Source organism: Sus scrofa, chromosome 1 (genome assembly GCF_000003025.6).
Source record: "Sus scrofa isolate TJ Tabasco breed Duroc chromosome 1, Sscrofa11.1, whole genome shotgun sequence".
Classification (NCBI taxonomy): domain Eukaryota; kingdom Metazoa; phylum Chordata; class Mammalia; order Artiodactyla; family Suidae; genus Sus; species Sus scrofa.
Genome location: NC_010443.5, coordinates 219096007 through 219117526, shown reverse-complemented (window position 1 = coordinate 219117526; position 21520 = coordinate 219096007). Strand labels below are relative to the sequence as shown.

Genomic DNA, 21520 nt, shown 5'->3' with positions numbered 1-21520 from the left:
TACTACTGTACATGCTACCTATAAATCTATGTCACCAAGGAAATGGGACTCCCAGCCACTGTTCCCAGCCACTGAGCCTCAGAGCTTACTGGTTTTTCTTCTCTTCAAAGTAGTATTTAGGGCCATGTCAGTACAGAGCAATAAATATTTTTTAAAACTTTCTTTTGAGGTAATCCTAGATTCACATGCAACTGTAAGAATTAATACAGAGAGATTTGGCATATCCCTTTAATACATACTTTTAAAATCTGCTAAATACTGGCGAATCTACTGGTGCTGGGAGCACAAAGACAAGATTGTCCTTGCCCTTGACAGCTTCAGATGCTGGCGGAGAACATATAGATAAATAATTAATAGAAAGCTTATCAAGGGCTTAATATCTAAACTATGCAAACAACTCATACATTTCAACAACAACAAAAACAACCCAATTAAAAAATGTGCAGAAGACCTACGTAAACACTTCTCCAAAGAAGACATATGGATGGCTAGCAGGCACATGAAAAAATGTTCAATATCACTAATCATTAGAGAAATGCAAATCAAAATACAATGAGGTGCCACCTCACACCAGGAGAATGGCCATCATTAATAAGTCTACTAATAAAAAATGCTGGGGAGGGTGTGGCAAAAAGGGAACCCTCCTGCACTGTTGGTGGGAATGTAAATTGGCACAACCACCATGGATAACAGTATGGCAGTTCCTCAGAAAACTCAATATAGAGCTACCATATGATCTAACAATCCCACTCCTGGGCATATATCCAGACAAAGCTCTCATTCAAAAAGATGCATGCACCCCTATGTACATAGCAGCACTGTTCACAATAGCCAAGACATGGAAAAAAGCTAAGTGTCCATCAACAGGTAAATCATTTAAGAAGATATGATACATATATACAATGAAATATTACTCAGCCATAAAAAGGACAAAATAATGCCATTTGCAGCAGCATGGATGCAACTAGAGAGTCTCCTACTAAGTGAAGTCAGAGAGACAAATAACATATGATATCACTTACATGTGGAATCTAAAATATGGCACAAATATCCTATCTACAAAACAGAAACAGATCACAGACATGGAGCAGCAGACTTGTGTTTGCTGGGGGGCAGGGGGAGGGAGAGGGATGGATGGGGAGCTTGGGGTTGGTAGGCGCAAACTATTACATTTAGAATGGATAAACAATGGGGTCCAACTGTACAGCACAGGGAACTATGTCCAGTCTCTTGGGTTTGAACATGAGGGAAGACAGTTTGAAAAATCCCTGGCTTGGGGATTTTTGATGTGCAGCAGAAATTGAAGGAACATTGTAAATCAAATATACTTCAATAAAAAATTTTTAAAATGTAATGCCATTTTCACGTATCAACTAGCAAATGACAATAACAGTACTAGTACTGTAGTGAAGGCACTCTGAGAGAGACACTGCCATGTTTTATTGGTTCCAGTATAAAGTGAAGCAAATTGGAAAGCAATTTGGCAATATCTCTAATTTTCACTAGTGCCTTTTGAGGCCTGCTATATGCCAGGCACTGGGTTAGACCCTGGGGAAAATCAGTGAACAGAATAGGCACTGTCCATCCCTCTGGAACTTACTGTTCTGTCTTGTTTATAGGGAGAAAGGCTTTTGTGAGAAGTGCTGTGATAGGCAAAGTTAAGATGCTATAGAAGCATATATGAGAGGAGCTGAATTCAGCCTTAGGTGGTTAGGGAAGGGGAGGATTGGAGAGATATCCTTATATCTACTAAATGACAAACAGAAGTTAGCCGGAGGAAGAGAGAACAGGGTGGCGTAGAGAAAGAATATCCTAAACAGAAGCAACAGCAGGAACAACCCAAAGAGAACAGCCTAAAAAATCTGGCAAGACTACCTCCAGGAATAACCCAGAATATAAACAACCTTTCAAATATAAAGACTTGTTTTCATATCATTAGTTAAAATAGTAGAATTTTTAAATACCTATTTCAGTAGAAGATACTTGGTTATGCTATGAATGGTACATCTGCAAAATGAAACATTTTGTAGCCACTTAAAATAATACTTACAAAGTGACTCTTCAGATATTGAAAATGCTTGTTAAAATATTGAATATAAAAGGCAGGGTTCATAATTTAATGTCTATTATGACCATCATCATGTGAAATGGATATATAATTAAGTGGAAGGAGACAAGCTAAAATATTGATAGTGATTGATGATCTTTTGATAGGGAGTTATGGGTGGTTTTATAGATTTATAGAGTATTATAGATATGATATTTTGTAGCATGATGTTTAGTCTGGAGCAAAGCCCAGCTCTAGCATTTACCATCTCTGTAGCATTGGGTAAGTCACTTAACTTCTCTGTGTCTCAGTTTCCTCATCTGTAAAATAGGAATAATTATAGCACCTGTGTACTAAGTTGTTATAAACACTGTATCAAAGTGCAGTACCTGGGCATGCTGCTGTTATTTATTGATTATAAGCACTCTGTTCTCTATTTTTCAATTTTTTCTTTCGTGCACTTGCATAACTTTTAAAATGCGACAAATTTTAAATCACTCCTCATTAAAATAAATGCCTCATATTATAAGCTAGTGGCATGTCTTCTCTTAAATAAGAACACTGAGAAAGGACAGGTAATCCACCTCAGGGACACAAAGGAATGCCAGAGAAGGAACACTGAAAGAGACAGCAATGTCTGAACTGGGTTTTTTTCTTCATATTTCAAGTGATTTTATTCTGAAAAGTTGAGCTAACTTTTGAAAAATAAGGACTTAGAAGTGGGGAATTCTACACAAATGGAACATCAAGCCAAGACTTGGAATCTTAGAAGTCTCAAGGCAGTTTTCCTAAGAGACAGAAAACAACCTGAATTCTGTCGCTATCAAACTTCTAAGCGGCTATTTTCAAAATGAGTCAGATAATTTATATTCATATATGAAAATACCTCTAAAGTATATAGTTAATTGAAAAAGAGCAAAGTGAATAGCATACTATAGTCTGTGTTAACAATAAACAATTATTCAGGTTTGGTTTTTTTTTTTTTTTTTTCCTTTTTAGGGCTGCACCCATAGCATATGGTGGTTCCCTGGCTAGGGGTCTAATCAGAACTACAGCTGCCGGCCTACACCACAGCAACCCCAGATCTGAGCCATGTCTACAACTTACACCACAGCTCATGGCAATGCCGGATCCTTAACCCACTGAGCAAGGCCAGGGATCAAACCCGCAACCTCATGGTTCCTAGTCGGATTTGTTTCTGCTGCGCCATGATGGGAACTCCAGGAGCAATATATTCAGATGATAGATGGAGACTGGCTTTTTCTTATATATGTTTAGGATATTTTTGGAAGAATAACCAAAACCTCGGGGGCACACGGGATAGCTAGAAGTTTGTGTTGGGAGAGAGAGAAATTTTCTACTGTAATGGATCTTTGTAGCTTTTGAATATTCTGTCATGAACATGTACTAGCTATTCAAAACAAATTTAATTCAGTAACAAACTCCCCGCTCAAAACAAATTCCTTCTCCTTCTCTGCTGCCCCTGTATTTTTATCTCTCTTTTTTTTTTTATTGTGCTTGTATGTGTATTTGTATTACCTACAAAACCATAAACAACTTGAGGACTACAACTAAGTCTCTGCTAAGCTTCCATCTCCTGCATCAAGTAAGTGCCTTACAAACGGCGGGAGACCTTTTGTTTAAAGCAATGTCTTAAAGAGTGATGAAGAACTTTTCCTTGGAAGAAAGGTTGGCTACCTATGCAGCAGCTGGGAAAAGCTGCAAAACCCAAAAACATTTATCCATCGGTCTTGGGATTCTACTTTGAAACATGCCCTTATTCTTTAAAAGAAGGAAGGGAGACAGAGTCAGAGGCAAAGAAAAACACAGAGACAAAGAGAGAACCTGAGACAGTCTTAAAATCAGACTAGACTCTGGAGCAAAGCTGCTAATATGAATACATTTGGAAAAAAAAAAAAAAGTAAGCACGTGACTGGATGGGAAGTAGATCATTTGAGATCTTATATGTCTAAACAAAAGATAAATGCTGAGAGGACAAGGGACTTGTTGGAGAAGGGAACTTTAAACATTCTGTTACTATTTCCATCCCTGTCTGTGGTGGGTTTACCTCTAGCATAGGCTGCAGTTCTACCAGTTAAGCATCAAGCCACAAGCATCTATATTTTAGAGCTAGTTCAGTTGATTTCATTTTAGCACCCGGACACTGCACACCTCCTAAGGGCAATTTTTATTAGCAATAATCTCTGCCACCTTCTGATTATCTACAGACTTAAAACCACATAATCATCCATTACGTCACTGAGTAGAAGGAGAGGGGGAGGAATCACTAAGAGGATCTAAATCTCTCCTAACACTTGCTTCTTCTCTACCAGCAAGATTAGAGCAGTCAAGAGCCATCTGCATATACTGGTCAGATCCCACAAGCTGGGCTGGGCTGCGCAGGGCCTGAGGAGGGGAAGCTCTGAGGATGATGCTGGGGACCCCAGGCCTGCTGGTCCAGGTCAGTCTTTCTAAGACAGGGAAGGGCATGTGATCTATGTCCTGGTAGCAGTGAAGAAGCTAGGGACCCTATCGCGGCCGGAGGGAGAAGCAAGAGGTCTGCTTCCTGCAGCCATGCTGAAACAGAGCGAAAGGAGGCGGTCTTGGGGCCACAGAACCTGGAATACTACAGAGAGTGTAGACGAGTCCCAGGCAGCCGGCAGCCAACACCGCAGGAGCATCTGCTCAGTGGGGGGCCGCTCAGGCTCCCAGGCCAGCATCCCACCGTGGACCGAGGGCAACTATAACTACTACATCGAGGAGGATGAGGATGGGGAGGAGGAGGAGCAGTGGAAAGATGACCTGGCTGAGGGGGAGCAACAGGCAGGGGAAGACACCACTGACCAAGGGGAAAGCCATACTGACGCTCCAGTTGTGTCGTCTACGCTGAATGTGAACGTGGGTGGCCACAGCTACCACCTGGACTACACCGAGGTGGCCTGCTACCCCAAGACGCGCCTGGGCCGCCTGGCCACCTCCACCAGCCGCAGCCGCCAGCTGGGCCTGTGTGACGATTACGAGGCGCAGACAGACGAATACTTCTTTGACCGCGACCCGGAGGTCTTCCAGCTTATCTACAACTTCTATGCATCCGGGGTGCTGCTGGTGCGGGACGAGCTGTGCCCGCGCAGCTTCCTGGAGGAACTGGGCTACTGGGGCGTGCGGCTCAAGTACACGCCGCGCTGCTGCCGCATCTGCTTTGAGGAGCGGCGCGATGAGCTGAGCGAGCAGCTTAAGATTCAGCGCGAGCTGCGCGCCCAGGCACAGGCTGAGGAGGCCGAGGAGCTCTTCCAAGATATGCGCTTCTACGGGCCGCAGCGCCGCCGCCTCTGGAACCTCATGGAGAAGCCATTCTCGTCAGTGGCTGCCAAGGCCATCGGGGTGGCCTCCAGCCTTTTCGTGCTCATCTCCGTTGTAGCGCTGGCGCTCAACACGGTGGAGGAGATGCAGCACCAGGCGGGGCAGGGCGCGGGTGGTGGGGACCCGAGACCCTTCTTGGAGCATGTGGAGATGCTGTGCATGGCCTTCTTCACACTCGAGTTTCTGCTGCGCCTAGCCTCCACTCCTGACTTGAGGCGCTTCGTGCGCAGCGCCCTCAACCTGGTGGACCTGGTGGCCATCCTGCCGCTCTACCTGCAGCTGCTGCTGGAGTGCTTTACAGCCGAGGACCAGCTGCATGGCAAGGGGTCGCCCCGGGAGCATGACCTGGAGACCGTGGGCCGCGTGGGCAAGGTGGGCCAGGTGCTGCGTGTCATGCGCCTCATGCGCATCTTCCGCATCCTCAAACTGGCGCGCCACTCCACCGGCCTACGTGCCTTCGGCTTCACGCTGTGCCAGTGCTACCAGCAGGTGGGCTGCCTGCTGCTCTTCATCACCATGGGCATCTTCACCTTCTCCGCAGCTGTCTACTCAGTGGAGCACGACGTGCGAGGCACCAACTTCACCAGCATCCCCCAAGCCTGGTGGTGGGCCGCAGTGAGTACCACTGGCCTATGAGCTTCCCTACCCTTTTTCCCGGCCTGGCAGAAACTGGCCCTGCCTTTCCTGGATTATGCCACCTGCCTTGCTTTGTTCCCTCATCTTTCCCCTGCCTTGTTTACCGACCACTGCTTTCTCCATTCCTTCACTACCCCCAGCTAAAAACAGGGCTGGGTATTAAAAGTCTGGAAAGACCAAGTCCAGGAAGAAAGACATAGTCCATGCAATCTGACATGGTCCTAAGACTCTCCAAATCTAGATTTAATCTTAATATCCCTGAGATGCTGATTTTAAGCAGGGGCATTGTTCACTTATGTGGGAAGCTTCATCATTGTCATTCCTGTCGCTGTCATTTATTGAACATTTATTGACCTAGGTGGTTTATAAAGCTGATCTTACTGCAGCATCATAACCATGTGAGGTGCTCATGATCGCTATTTTTTAAAGAGGAAATGTCAGAAGTGGCTTCAAATTTTGAAGGCAACTGTAGATGTATGCAGAGGAGAAAATAAGACTTGGCTGAATAGTGTCAACCCTAATTGAAATCCCACTGGTTCTACCTAAATCTGAGCATCTAACCCTGAAACTTGCTCCAGTGTCACTAAAATTCTTTCAGGACCTGGTATTATTCCCCATTTTACAGCTTGGGGAATTGAGGTGCAGGTAGTTTGAGTGTTGACACACAACTAAAGGTAGAAAAGTGCGGATTGAAACCCAGGCCTGTTCATTTGCAAAATCCATGCCCTTTCCATGCCCCAGCACTGCCTCTCGCAAGCTTCAGTTTTTTTCTGCATGCCTTGCCTGATTTGCACTTAGTGTATTAGTTATATTTGTCATTATTTTCATTTATGTTTGCCTTTTATAAAAATTAATGCCATTTACTCAAATATCCATGTTTCTGAAATACTGGACTAAATCCCTGTAAAATCCCTGAATCCCTGTATTGAGACTTCTCAGGTCAATGAATAAGTTAACATATGTGCATAGGAAAGAACTCAGTGTATGGTTTCCTTATTGTTTTAATGCAGATTGTTTGTAATGCCCTTAAAGACATTAAGCAAATAGAAACTTTTTTCCTATGTTAGAAAGTTGATATTTTCAGCATTGAGTATGTTAGATCCCCATGGTCTGCTGATTTTTTTTTTTTTTTTTTTTGCCCCCCGTGGCACATGGATTTCCCAAACGCGGCATCAGCTCTGAGCTGAAGTTGCAACCCAAGCTGCAGCTGCAGCAATGTAGGCTCCTTGACCCACTGTGCCAGGCTAGGGATGCAACCTGCGTCTCAGGGCTCCCAAGAGACCACTGATCCTGCTGCACCACAGTGGGAACTCCAAAATCCACAGTCTGATGTGAAGTTCTGATATGAACCTACTCAGGGCTCCTACTAATAGTATAGTAGAGTGGAATAGAAGATTTAGGTGTAGATTCTGGTAACAGATCTGCTAATAATTAACTGTAACGCTGCATATTTAACTGTGAAACCTCTCACCCTTGCTCCCTGTCCTCAGTTTCTTTGTCTCTAAAAGGAGAGGGTGCAGAGCTCTATAATTCGGTGGGCCTTGCTTCCCTGGAAAGCAGGGCACTCATTTGTACAAGAAGATTTATAAGCTTTTTTCAGTGACAGGATGAAGTTAGGCTCTTCCAAATGAGCTCTCCAAATGCTGCTCCTCTGATCATATTCCAAATGACAAAAGGTCATCCCCATAGTAGATAAACCATGTGTACAGATGGAGCTCATGGAGGAGGATTTGTCCAGACCATGACATTTACTTTGGAAGCGAGTAAAACAAGGAGGGTAAAAAAAAATCCACACATTGATGAGGTAACACCAAGTTTGAGAGAGTCAAGTTTCCATTCAGCCAAATACCTGAGAAGGCTTGTGTATGCAAGCTGGATCTAGTGAACTCACTGATACTACATTTTTAATAAATAATTTTTTAACCTTTTGTCTATTAACATAAATTTTTGGTAAAAATTCCATTGCTAATAATGGATTTTTCTTTTTAAAAAACTTCCTGAAGTGAATGCCTATTGACCTCTTTAATTTCACTATTTAATGTATAATGAATAACATTTAAATTTTTCAAATCATTCCCTTTTAATATTAACTAAAGCTGTTTTACTCAAGATCAGTGTATTCTATAGATTTTACAATAAAAATGGAATCACCAGTCAATTTTTATCTGTAACAAATTTTACAAGTACTGCTTTTACCAATGTGAGTTTTCTTTTGTGGCAGTTATCTCTATCAGCCACTATTTTCACAAGCCAAAATTTGCACATTTTAACCTTCCATTTACCAACTTTAGCCTTTACCAATGGCCTTCATCCATTTTACTCTTTGAGAATTATGTATACCAGTAAAATTCATTATGGGTTAGAGAGAAGACTGATAAGCCAAACTTGTTTCTAAACTAACCTATGAAAACCATAGGAGTAATTCCCCTTGAAAATTTGCAGACTACTCTATTCCCCAGGACCAATATATTATTAACCCAATTCTTCTATATACTTCTGAAGACACTGTATATTGTATTCTAAAGCCCTTTATTTTCAATAAAGCAAAGAGAGAAGAATACTGTCAAAATGATGCAGACAAAAATGTCTCATTTCCTTATGTAGATGCAAAGTAAAATGATGCAAAATATTATGGGCAATTCTTCACATGACCCATAAAAATCCATCTTCATTCAGTGAGCAAGATTTTTTTTTTTTGAGTACTTACATGTGCCAAGTAGTATTTGAAACACTAGGGATACTGAATGATGGGGGGAAAATATGAAATTCCTTCCCTCAGGGAGTTTACATTCTAATGGAGAAAGATAATAAATAGTTTCAGATATTGGTGTGTCTTTTATAGGATAATAGAATAGAGATATCTGGGTACCTTTTGATGAAATAATGGAATAGTCAGAGAAGGCTTGGAAAATATGACATTGAGCTAGAACTTGAATGATGAGAAGGAACTCATCTAAATGGATATGACTAAGCAGACATGAGAATCTGAGATATAGAACCCTAACAGTAACTCTGATCCAGTGTTCTCCAAGTGTTTTACTAACTGCAGATCTCATAATTTTAAAAATTTTGAACACACACCCATGATAAACGTGTACGTACTTATTCCTAAGTTATAAACTGTTGCTGTAGTAACGATGCATCACAAATCATCCCAAAACTCAGTGTCTCAAAATATCAAGCATTTGTTCAGCTCACGAGTGTGCAAGTCAGTGACTCAGGCTAGTTTCAGCTATAAGGTTCTCCTCATTTGGACTGGTGTCAGTCACTCACATCACAGTCTGAGGATCAGCTGGCTGACAGCTGGAATGAAGAAACAGACTAGTCTGTCATCCTCCATCAGGCATGTATCCATGGCCGTGGCAAAGGGCAAGAAAGAGAGAGAGTGCAAGTTCAATCATGCAGGCACTGATAAACTTCTATTCCTGTCACTTGCTCAACACATTGGCCAAAGTAAGTCACAAGGCCAAACTCAAGAGTCAAAGGGCAGAACAGGTTTGCAGGAAAATACTGAAAAGTTAAACAGCAAAGAGCTTAGATAGAGGAAGATTCAAAGGTTTGGGTCCAGTAATACAATCAATCTACTCTGGTAAGATATTACTGCTCAAATATATTATACACATCAGGAAGCAGGCACTCACACATTGAAAATGTAAAGATGAGGTAAAGAAAAATAAGATTGATATTTTCTCACCCCACTCCAGTGCAACATCCCTTGTGGTGCATTCATGCACGTTAAGGACAGATTCTCTAATTCCTTCTTCCACACGTTTTTGGTACTCTCAGACAATGCCCAAATCTGACTTGGTTTTAATAATTTTCTCTCTCTCCATCCCAAGGAGCCTGCAACCTTCCTCTATAATTCAAACCAGGGTTTTAAGAGAAATACAGTAATGTTCATTATTGTGAATTCTCCTCCAGCTGCAGAACAAATCCCTGATGGACACTCAGGTCTGCAAGCGCTCTCGCATTAGGATGTGAGACCCATCCTGCTCATCTGTCAAAAGGATGTTATTTGTAAGCGCTAATGTAATAGGAAACATATGTGAAATAGAAGCCCGTACTCTCTCTGCAATAAGTAGAAGCTACCACATCCGACTAGTTGATAGTCTTTATCACATGGAAGCAATGACCTTTGCTTCCAGATTCATTTGGGGGGAAATAAAACAGAAGTGATTCCTTCTCTACTGGGGAAAAGAGAGAGCCTGTGAGATACACAAAGGGGTCAGCTATTTTATCCTGGGAGGGCTTCTTAGTGTCCGGATAAACAGGCCTGCACCTGGAGCAGTTCCAGCCATGATGGGGCTCTGCAAGTTTGCTGGGTGTGGGAAATGCATGGCATGACTCAACAAGGACAATTAGCTCTGTGATGAAGCAGTAAGCTGTGGCCTCTGTTGTGAAGGCGAGGACAATTGGACTGTTTAACAGACCATTTCCTTCAGAGCTTCCCAGAGCAAGTTAAAGCTGGAGAAACCAAATAAGAAACTATGTCATGAACTCATTCCTTCAAAAATTCTTCAAAAAGAAAATTTATCAGAGTTCCTGTTATGGCTCAGTGGAAATGAATCTTACTAGTATCCATGAGAATACGGGTTCAACCTCTGGCCTTGCTCAGTTGGTTAAGGATCTGGTGTGGCCGTGAGCTGTGGTGTAGGTCTCAGATGTGGCTTGGATCCCACATTGCTGTGGCTATAGCATAGGCCAGCAGCTGTAGCTCCGATTTGACCCCTAGCCTGGAAACTTCCATATGCCGTGGGTGTGGCTCTAAAAAGCAAAAAGGAAATTTATCTCTTGTTGAAGCATTAAATAATTGTGGCCCAGAGACCTTGCTCTTATCTTTGCTTTCCTCAAGTATGTTATCATTTCCTTGCAAATACATGGCACTTATAAGATCACTGAGATTTATTTCATTTTTATTGCTTGCTTGCTTTGAGAAGACCCATTTGGAAGGTGAGTCAGGAGAATAGAAAAAAAAGTAGGATATTTTACACAGAGGAAATTTGATACAGGGATATAGATACAGAAGCTGGAAGCACAAAAAAGGGAAATTGAGAAAAGCTGAGGATTGGTAACTACAGGAAAAAGCGTCAGCTCCAGAACTGGGGGCACCCTTAAGAGAAGGTAGAGTTACTGGAACCTGGAAGTACAGAGAAGCCACTGTGGCTTTTGCAGGGACCCCTAAGATGGTACCATGAAGTTGGTACTAGGCATGCTGTAAGATGCCTGAGGCATAGTTATCTGCTCTTACTGAAGAATGAACACCAGAAGCATGGAGTTCTCACTGTGGCATGGTGGGTTAAGAATGTGACTGCAGAGACTTGGTTGACTGCGGAGTTGCTGGTTCCATCTCCAGCCAGGTGCAATGGGTTAAAAGATAATAGTGTTGCCACAGCCGTTGCAGCTATGGCTCAGATTTAATCCCTGGCCCAGGAACTTCCATATAAAATACCTCCTCATTCCATCTTCTAGTCTCCCAACAGTTGGGAGAACATTTGCAGAACACAACCAGAAGACAGTAGGCAAGGCAATCTGGGAAATGTAGTTTGCATCCTCCCAGCAACTGAATTATAGAAAAAAGCACAGAAGGGTGTCTGGCTTGGGTCTGAGAGATAATGGATAAAATCCTGGCACAGAAGTCACGAAAGTTCTTCTAGCTCCTTCAGAAATAGCACAGGAGCCATAAAAGGAGCAAAGGCTCTAAGACACTTTTGTGACTTTTGGTCTAGTGGTTGCCTAAGTTTAAGGTGGTCCCCTTTTATCTCTTTAAACACCAATGTAACTTGAATGGGACATGTTAGAACTGTAGAGGGCAGGGAGAAGTACCAAGTGAGCTGAGGATATGGAAGCTGTCATCATAACGTGTACCTTTCTAGGGATCAATCCCAAACTTGCCTTAGCTTCTGCACACCTCCCACTTCTTGCACAATTTATGTACATGTCAGAACTTTAATATACAGATGAGGCTGGTGGTTCTCTTCAAGGTAATCACCCATGACCTCATTCTAACAGTGCTTCCACTGATCAAAACATTCTTTGAATTCCACTGAGGAATTATCTTCAGAGCCTATGACATGTCCATGTCTGTTGGATTCTTTGCAGTGGTGCTAAATCATTACCTTTTCGAGGGTGGATTCAATATTTTTAAATTGTCAGGACCCTTGAGTTTAAGACTAAGGCCTAGAGTTAACCCCTGAGGTGGCTAAGAACACTTGTTTCATGGTCATGCCACTGAATCCTCTGTGCAGATTATAATCCCAAAGGAGAATTCCTAAAATATTTGTAGCAACAGCAGCATGGGCAGGCTAAGTATAGCCTTTGAAGCTAACTCCTTTAAAGGACAACATGCGTTGAAGTATGTAATAATTTTAGCCAGAAGATGTTAGTCTTTACCACCTCAGATTCTTTGGGAAAACTCAGAAGGCTGTTAATTATTTTGAAAAATCCATTTTATTCTCTGAGATCAGGAAATGATTTCTAGCTGCATGGATTATTAGATGCTAAGATTTAATCTATGCCTAGGTCATTAGGAAGGAAATAAACATTCCTGGATGCAGGAGAAATTCAACTAGAGTTATTCTAAAGTTGCAGAGAAAAAATGAGTGTTTGTCCTCCTTGCAATATTTAGCTAAGCAGGATTTGCTGATTAGTGGGGTGAACTGCTAAGGAAAGTTACATTCTGGCTTTTGAGACCCAGCAGCTAGGGAAAATATCTAAGTTTTCAATGGAGTGATAAGTTTCCAGTTTACAGAGTGGCTGAGCCAGTCAGTTTTTGCAGGATATTAAGATGGATTGCAGAAATTTCAGTCACATTTCCAAACCCAACTCCTACTAATTTGAGAACTTACTCTGTGAGGTCACTTGGGTCATTCTGGGGTCTTCCATTTTTAAAGCTCATTTGGGAGAAATGGTTTGGGATGAGGAACATGGAGAAAAAGCTTCCATAAGCCAAGGAATCCTGAGTTCCTTTGGAGCCAAGAAGAAAGAAGCAGATCATCAGTTGAGTCAAATTATCCACAGAACCAACAACGCATAAATTAGCTATGCATTTTGAACAAATACTTCAGAATCAGTCACATGGAGTCTTCTAGCAGAAGAGATCTTTTCTCTAAAAATAGAGATCCAAGACATAACAAAAATATTTAGACCATATTAGGCACATCAGATATTTTATCTTCCTTAAGCCAATTCTCTTTGCTTTTGACTTTTCACTCAAGTTTAGCCAAAAAAAAAAAAAGTGAAGTTGGAGTTGGGAGTGAAGAAAGCCAGCATAGGAGGACTGGGCAAAAGTTTAAGTTAGGTACTTTGTTTCAACTGTTTTTCTTCTTCACTATCTTCCTGTCTCCAGCCTCCTCCCCAATCCTGGACCCTTGAGGGTATGGGCCTTTGGTCTTTCATGTGTGCTTCCTATTCTAAAACTACCCCTTCCTGTCACTCACCTTTTGTTTTTTCTGGGGTTTTTTGTTTTTGTTTTTTGCTTTTTAGGGCCACACCCACAGCATATGGAAGTTCCTAGGCTAGGGGTCGAATTGGAGCTGCAATTGCTGGCCTATACCACAGCCACAGCCTGATTCGAGCCACGTCTTTGACCTACACCACAGCTCACAGCAACACCAGATTCTTAACCCACATAACAACTCCAGGGATCAATGGATACTAGATTGGGTTTGCTACCTCTGAGCCGCAATGGGAACTCCTGTCACTCACCTTTATATCCAAACTTGAGGCCTCTTTCAAGGAAAGCTGACTAAACATTCACACAAAGATGTGAGTGACAGTATTAGTGACATATGAAAGGTGTTCACACACCTGGACAGAGATCTGACTTGGGTTGACTTTTAGTGTGGCCAGGGACAAGAAACATACACACAGAGAAGCAAAGTGTTTTGTTTTGTTTTTTGTTTTAGCCCAGGATCTCATTTTATCACTGCCTCTCAACACTCTTTGGTCCAGAAAGTAGGAAAAGGTGATTCTCTACTGGAGACAGAGAGTCCCACCCAGTGTCTCTCAAACAGCACTGTGCAGAAGGCAGGGAGGAGCCTCTTTCCATGCCCCTGGGACTAGTGAGCATAAGAACTAACATTACGTCTCACACACCTTGCACCTGGAACTCCTTCAGTTCCCATAACTGAGGTCTGTACCATTATAACCTCCACATCTCAAAAGTAGAAACTGAGGTAAAGGGAACTGAAGTGACTTGCCCAAATCCCACTGCTGGGAAGTGGATTCAGACCCACATAGCCTAGTGGTACACCTGCTTCCTACACCTAGTCTACACCTGCCTCTCTTTAATGCTTGTGTTTTTCCACCATGGGAAGGGCAGCCCATCTCTCAGCAGGTCTCTCCTTGGAGATGGAGCAGTGACAAGCAGTATGTCACCCACCCCAAAGGGAGTTGCAATGTTCCCCTTTTTATGGGCTGAAGGGAGCTCTGGTTCTTATCAGCACTACCAGATTTGCCCAGTCAGCCCACTTCTCCATTTCATTCCAACTAATCAATCACTATTAGTCTAAATTCAGACTAACCTTTATATCTTCCAAACAAAATGTTTACATTTTTAAGTTAAAGGCTGTCTCAGTATAGATCAACAAGGTAGCTCCATACATTTTATAACCATCTGCTAGAAAATTCTACAAAGACTTAAATTGATGAAGCCAACATTGCCCCCTGGAGTTGTGCTCTGCACACTTTTTTCAACTGTCATCCAGAGCCCTGCCTAAAAGGCTTCTAGTAATTTTGCCAAGAGTCTGAGGACCAAAGGGAGTCTTAGGTACATGAGGCATAAAAAACAGGCCCCAAGAGATTTTCCTCGGTTTTCTCTGGCTACACTGGCTGATAACTAGTCTCAGGGGTATCTGCCTTATAAAATAGGAGCTTGTTAACCTAAATAAATCTCTAATTAGTGAAATTTAAAGCAGTGTGACAAGAGTGATGGGAAGAATTTCATGCAGGGTGAACATATTTTTGGTTGGTGACGTTTTCACAAAAGTCCCTTTGGAAAATAATCAGTATGTTTCTCCAGACAATTGCAATTAAAGCACCTCCATATAAAATATCTCACTTGAAATACATAACAACTTCGAGAAATATTACAACTGTCTCTGTTTTAAGGATGGGAGAAGGACAACAGAGGAGACTGTTTAATGCCTTTTGTGTGCTTAATACTGTGTTAAGTGCTTTATAATCATTTTCTTATTTAGTCCTCACCAGAATCCCAAGAGCTAGAAGTTATCCTGGTGTTTTAGATGCAGGAAGCAAGGCTTAGAGACTCAATGTTTTGCCCAAGGTCATTCAGCTGGGAAGGGTTAGAGTCAGCACATGACGCCCAGTCTGACTGGCTTTAAACCCAAGCTCTTTCTAGTAAGGCTATCATGCAGACAAACCCTGGGACCCCATCCTAAGATGGCCCAAGGTAAAGGGAGGCAAAGACCTACATTCCTTGAGCCTGTGCTACACCAAGAACTTCACACATGTTATCTTCTGTGCCCTTCACAACCACCCTTTAAAGTAGGTGCTACATGTACAAATAACTCATACAACTCAATGACAACAACAAAAGCCCAAAAAACCCAACTGAAAAATTGGCAGAAGACCTAAACAGACATTTCTCCAAAGCAGACATGCAGATGGCCAGTAGGCACATGAAAAGATGCTCAACATTGCTAATTATTAGAGAAATGAAAATCAAAACTACAATGAGGTACCACCTCACACCAGTTAGAATGGCTACCATTAACAAGTCTACAAATAATAAATGCTGGAGAAGGTATAGAAAAAAGGGAACCTCCCTACACTATTGGTGGTAATGTAAATTGATAGAACCACCATGGAAAATTGTATGGAGATACGTCAGAAAACTCAATATAGAACTACCATATGATCAGCAATCCTCCTCCTAGGCATATATATATCCAGACAAAACTATAATTCAAAAAGAGACATGCACCTCTATATTCCTAGCAGCACTGTTCACAATAGCCAAAACATGGAAACAACTAAATGTCTACCAAGAGATGAATGGATTAAGAGGTATGGTACATAGTATTCCAGTAGTATATGGAATACTACTCAGCCATCAAAAGGGATGAAATAATGCCATTTGCAACAACATGGATGCAACTAAAGATTCTCATACTAAATGAAGTAAGCTAGAAAGAGAAGGATAAATAATGTATGTTATCACTTATATGGGGTATCTAAAATATGGCACAAGTGAACCTATCTATAGAACAGAAACAGACTCACAGACATGGAGAAGAAACTTGTGGTTGCCAAGAGGGTAAGAGAGAGGGAGCGGGAGGGACTGGGAGTTTGGAGTTGGTAGATGCAAACTATTACATTTAGAATGGATAAGCAATGAAGTCCTATTGTATAGCACAGGGAACTCTATCCCATCTCCTGGGATAAACCATGATGGAAAAGGATATTCAAAAAATAATATGTACTGAGTTACTCTTCTGTACAGCAGAAATAGGCTCGATATTGTAAATCAACTGTAAAGAAATAACATCTACTTTATCTCCCTTATATCAGAAAGTGTATAAGTGATAGGATTTAAATCCAAGTCTTTCAGCTCCAAAGCATGTGTTCTCCCATGAAATAGGTCTTACAAGCAAACTTTCTGGCTCCAGGGGAGCTAGTTACATGGCTCCCACATGCACCTTCAGGGAGCCAGAGACACTTCCCTACCTGGTTCTCTTCCTTTCTTCTCCTCTCTCTCAATGCCAACAATTACATTCTATTTTCCTTCCCCTACAGGTGAGCATCTCCACTGTGGGCTACGGAGACATGTACCCAGAGACCCACCTGGGCAGGCTTTTTGCCTTCCTCTGCATTGCTTTTGGGATCATCCTCAATGGGATGCCCATTTCCATCCTCTACAACAAATTCTCCGATTACTACAGCAAGCTCAAAGCCTACGAGTACACCGCCATACGAAGGGAAAGGGGTAATGTGGAGTTTCTACAGAGAGCCAGAAAGAAGATGGCTGAATGCCTGGCCAGGAGCAATCCACAGCCCACCCCCAGGCAAAATCATTAATATTGCTTAGGACCTGTGACTGGTGGAGGCTATGTACTTCAAGGCTTTATTCTTCCTTCCTTTTTTTAAATTATCAGGATTGGCAGAGAAAGGACATGTGAAGCAGATATACACAAGAGACATTCAGTTCACCACGTTCTCCTAGAAATGTTCATTCTGGCTCAAACTCAGGATGCTTCATGTTACTCTTTAACTAATGGTATTGTGTAAGAGTTTGACCTTCCCCAGGACATAGATACTGAAAACCCAAGAGGAGTAACAGCTTAGACTTCTCTCGTAGCTGTGCCTGGCTCCTCAATAAATATTTTTGGACTTGAATTGACTTGAGAAGAATTCCCATGGTGGAAAGAAAAAAAAAAAATTCTTAGTTGTCCAGAGAGAGGAAATGTTGAGCTTTGGAGTCAGACTAACCTCTGTCAGAAGCCCAGATCTACCAGCTGTTTGATATGGAGCAAGTTACTTTAACTGTCTGAGCCTCAGTTTCTTTATAATTTAAAAGCCTTCCTTGTAATATGAGCATGGGAATTTGAGGTTAATACTTGTAAATGCTCAGTAAATGATGGATATTAAAAGTGTTTGAGTAAGTATTGTGTAGTAGATTCTTCAGTGGCTCTCAAGCGAGGGAGCTTTTGTCCACCCCTCCTCCCTTACCCGAGGACATTGGGTAATGTCTAAAGATGGTTTTCATTGTCACCACTGTGACAGAGGATGAGAGGAACTACTGGCACTAGTAGGTAGAAACTGGGTACTTCTAAACATGCACAGGACAGGCCTATCAAAGGGCTTAATCTGACCCCAAATGTCAGTAATGCCAAAGCTGAGAAACCCTGGTCTAGACATAATCTGGGTGCCCCTGGACTTGACGTGTGAAACATGCCAGAGGGTGTTAATCCCCCTTCCTCAACAGGAGCCCCTACATGTCCTCAGCTCTCAGAGACTCCTCTCCCTCTCCTTTTCATGAAAGAACAACAACACTCCCTTTTGGACAACTGTTCTGGGCTAGGCAGTGAACAAATGGAATCCGATGGACATGGTCCTCTGCTCTGGGCGCCATCTGTGGGTCAGAAACCCAGTCCCTCTGGGGACTTTCTCTCCCTGCCTCCTTCTCTTCTTAATTCCTTCCTCCATCCATGGGGCTACTAGAAAGTGAAGTCCCAAGAATGAAGGCACTTTTGAACTGGACAAACAGAGATTGCTCCTGTAACCAGGGGCTTACCATGCCACCCATCAAATTTGTCTCAGCAAATTTGAACCTCCACTCGCATCATAAAAATAAGGGTAATTGTTCTGTGCATTCTTACACTGACAGGCACTAGGGCTGTACTTTAGAATATATAACTTTATACACATTTCTTCTAAAATATAATATAAATATATATAATATATATAAATATATATAATATGTAATATATAATCCTTCATGCATCCCTAAATAAGATATTGTATTCTTTTTTTTTTTTTTTTTTTTTTTTTTTTTTTTTTTTTTTTTTTTTTTTTTTTTTTTGTCTTTTGCTGTTGTTGCTATTTCTTGGGCCGCTCCCGGGGCATATGGAGGTTCCCAGGCTAGGGGTCCAATCGGAGCTGTAGCCACCAGCCTACGCCAGAGCCACAGCAACGCGGGATCCGAGCCGTGTCTGCAACCTACACCACAGCTCACGGCAACGCCGGATCGTTAACCCACTGAGCAAGGGCAGGGACCGAACCCGCAACCTCATGGTTCCTAGTCGGATTCGTTAACCACTGCACCACGACGGGAACTCCAAGATATTGTATTCTTTTATTTAGGAAGGAATAGACTCAGAGAGGTTAAGTAATTCCAGGAAGTTTACACAACTAGGAAATGGTGGGCCCGAGCTTCAAGCTCAGGCCTTCTCATCCCTAAAGCTCTTGCTCGAAGTCTAAACTTTTGGTTCTCAGGCTGCATCAGCATGACTGGAGGGCTTGTTTTTAAACACAAAGTGCAGGGTCCCACCTCCAGACTTGCTGATTCGGGAGGTCTGGGGTGGGGCTCGAGGATGTGCATTTCTACCAAGTACCAGGTGATGCTGATGCCACTGGTCTAAATCACTTCACTGCTGCTCTCATGAGGAGCTATGAATATGAAAGTAGGCTGAGCTTGGTAAAATCGGGTCTGGGTCTCCTAAGTCTTCAGCATCCTTAACAACTTATAAATGACCTGGCACCTAAAGGGTGGGCAGAGCCTTACTATTGGAAGGCAGATCCATAAAAGAGGATGTTCAGGTAAATCTGAATTTCAGATAAACAACAAATACACTTTAGTAGAAGTATGTTCCACATATTTCATGACATATATCTCTACTAAAAAAAATTATTATTTATCCTCAATTTGAATTGAACTGGGTGTCCTGAAGCTTCATTTGCTCAATCCAGCAGGCTTATAACTACTGCTCAGAGAGATGAAGTTTCCTCATATGGATGGAAATTACACCTTAGCCCTAAAACCTCATCCAAACATCAAGCCACTCGGCCAAAGGGGACTTTTCCCCCAACTTGCCAAATAAAAAAGGGAGGAATCTTGATTCAGACTCCTTCAGAAAAATTATGAAAACAGTTACAGCATGCAGGAGGTCTGGAGCATATAAGCATGTGACATGCTCAGGGCAGCCGCCACCCCTTCCAGCTCATTGTGAGTCTGTGAGGAGGGAGGGCAGAGGCGGGTTGTCATGAAATGCATCTTCTGGAGATGCTGAGGGCACAGGGAAGAAGAAAGGCTGATGTCCATCACCCCTCCCTCTGCTAAAGACACAGAGAAAATGACTGATCCTGAGCAGAATGGACTCCCTGAGTGAGAGGGTTAGGGAGCAGTGAAAGCAAAGCTGTGGAGGCTCTGGCGAGGAAGATGAACTTTTCCAGGTCCCTCTGAGGGGTTCTGGTCAATGGCAGCAGCTGCCTCCTCCTAATGTCACTGGCCCCAAGTGCTCAGACAGCTGTGCTCTGCCTCCCCAGAGAGCAAGACAGAGGGAGTTAAAGTGCAAAGAAATAACATTTCAGGAGCCCCACTGTGCACCAGGCATAGAACCAACATTATTTCACTTAATCCTTCAATAGCCCTAAGAAGCAGGTTTCAAGCTGCTCAGAGGCTTAGTCACAGTGACCTTGATAAGGTCTTTGCAACTGGGTTTAGAATTTGGCTCTACCATTTACTATGAGGTTCAACAATATAAAATCATGATTTTCATCAAATACAGATGAATATTGGCAGTTTCATATGGTATAACTGAATAGTCGTGTGAACACAATTTCTGTGAGCCTCAGTTTCTGTGTTGTTAAAATGGAGATAGTAATAGTGTCTTCCTCAGGAGTGCGGTAGTAATTAAAAGGCATAATGTATTTAAAACCCTGAGCACACTGTTTGGCACATGTTAAGGACTAACTACATGTGGTTGCAATTATGATCATCATTACTACTTTGCTGGCTATACAGAAAAATTGTACAAGCCCAGAGAGAGTTGCTTGTCATCAAAGAGAGGATTCTGGGGAGGGAGACAGTTTGTGAACCTTATTGCAAGCACCTAGCTATCCAGGGCTGTGCACAAGGATCCAGACCAGTCTGTCCAATAAAACTGTCTGTGATGATGGAAACAATGCAGTATCCACAAGCCATGTGTTGGCCATTAGACATTTAAAATGTGACTAGTGTGACTAGAACCTAATTTTTTATTTAGGTTTGGTGTAATTGACTTATTAGTTTCAGGTATACAACATAGTAATTCAATATTTTTAGAGTTGTGTTCCATACAAAGTTATTAGAAAATATTGATTATTCCCCTGGTGCTGTACATTACTTCCCTATAACTTATTTGTTTTATACTTAGTTGTTTGTACCTCTTAATTCTCTTCACATATTTTCCCCCTCCATCCACCCCTCTCTCCACTGATAACTAGGTTGTTCTCTATATCTGTGAATCTGTTTCTGTTTTATTATAATTGCTCATTTATATTATTTATGTATTTATTTTTCTTTTTATAGCCACACCTGCAACATATTCCAGCCTAGGAGTCAAATAGGAGCTGCAGCTGCCAGCCTACACCGCAGGTACAGCAAAGCAGGATCTGCGTCACATCTGTGACACATCTTGCAGCAATTCTGGATCCTTAACACTGTGTGAGGCCAGGGATTAAACCTACATCCTCACAGACACTATGTCAGGTTCTTAACCCACTGAGTCACAATGAGAACTCCTATTTTTTATTTTTTTTTTTGGCCACACCTAAGGCATGTGGAAGTTCCCAAGTCAGGGACTGAACCTGTGCCAGAGCTGTAGCCAGAGCCACAGCCATGACAGTGCCAGATCCTTAACACACTGAGCCAGAAGGGAACTCCTGTTTTATTTCTTAGATTTCACAATTAAGTGAAAACGCAGTATTTGTCTTTCTCTGCCTAACTTATTTCACTAAGTATAATATCCTCCAGATCCA

General features: G+C 42.2%; 1 protein-coding gene across 1 annotated transcript; it reads left to right on the top strand.

Moving 5' to 3' along the window:
- KCNV2 (potassium voltage-gated channel modifier subfamily V member 2) lies at positions 4333 to 17669 on the top strand. The gene is made up of 2 exons (XM_001925652.3): positions 4333 to 6022; positions 16799 to 17669. Exons 1-2 carry the CDS (start codon positions 4622 to 4624, stop codon positions 17078 to 17080), a joined length of 1683 nt encoding a protein of 560 aa, XP_001925687.2. The 5' UTR covers positions 4333 to 4621; the 3' UTR covers positions 17081 to 17669.

Bases quoted from the DNA above. Each gene is read 5' to 3' on its own strand.
- KCNV2 (XM_001925652.3), top strand. From the start codon at position 4,622: ATGCTGAAACAGAGCGAAAGGAGGCGGTCTTGGGGCCACAGAACCTGG. The intron at 6,023-16,798 runs GTGAGTACCACT...CTTCCCCTACAG, and splicing joins AAGCCTGGTGGTGGGCCGCA to GTGAGCATCTCCACTGTGGG.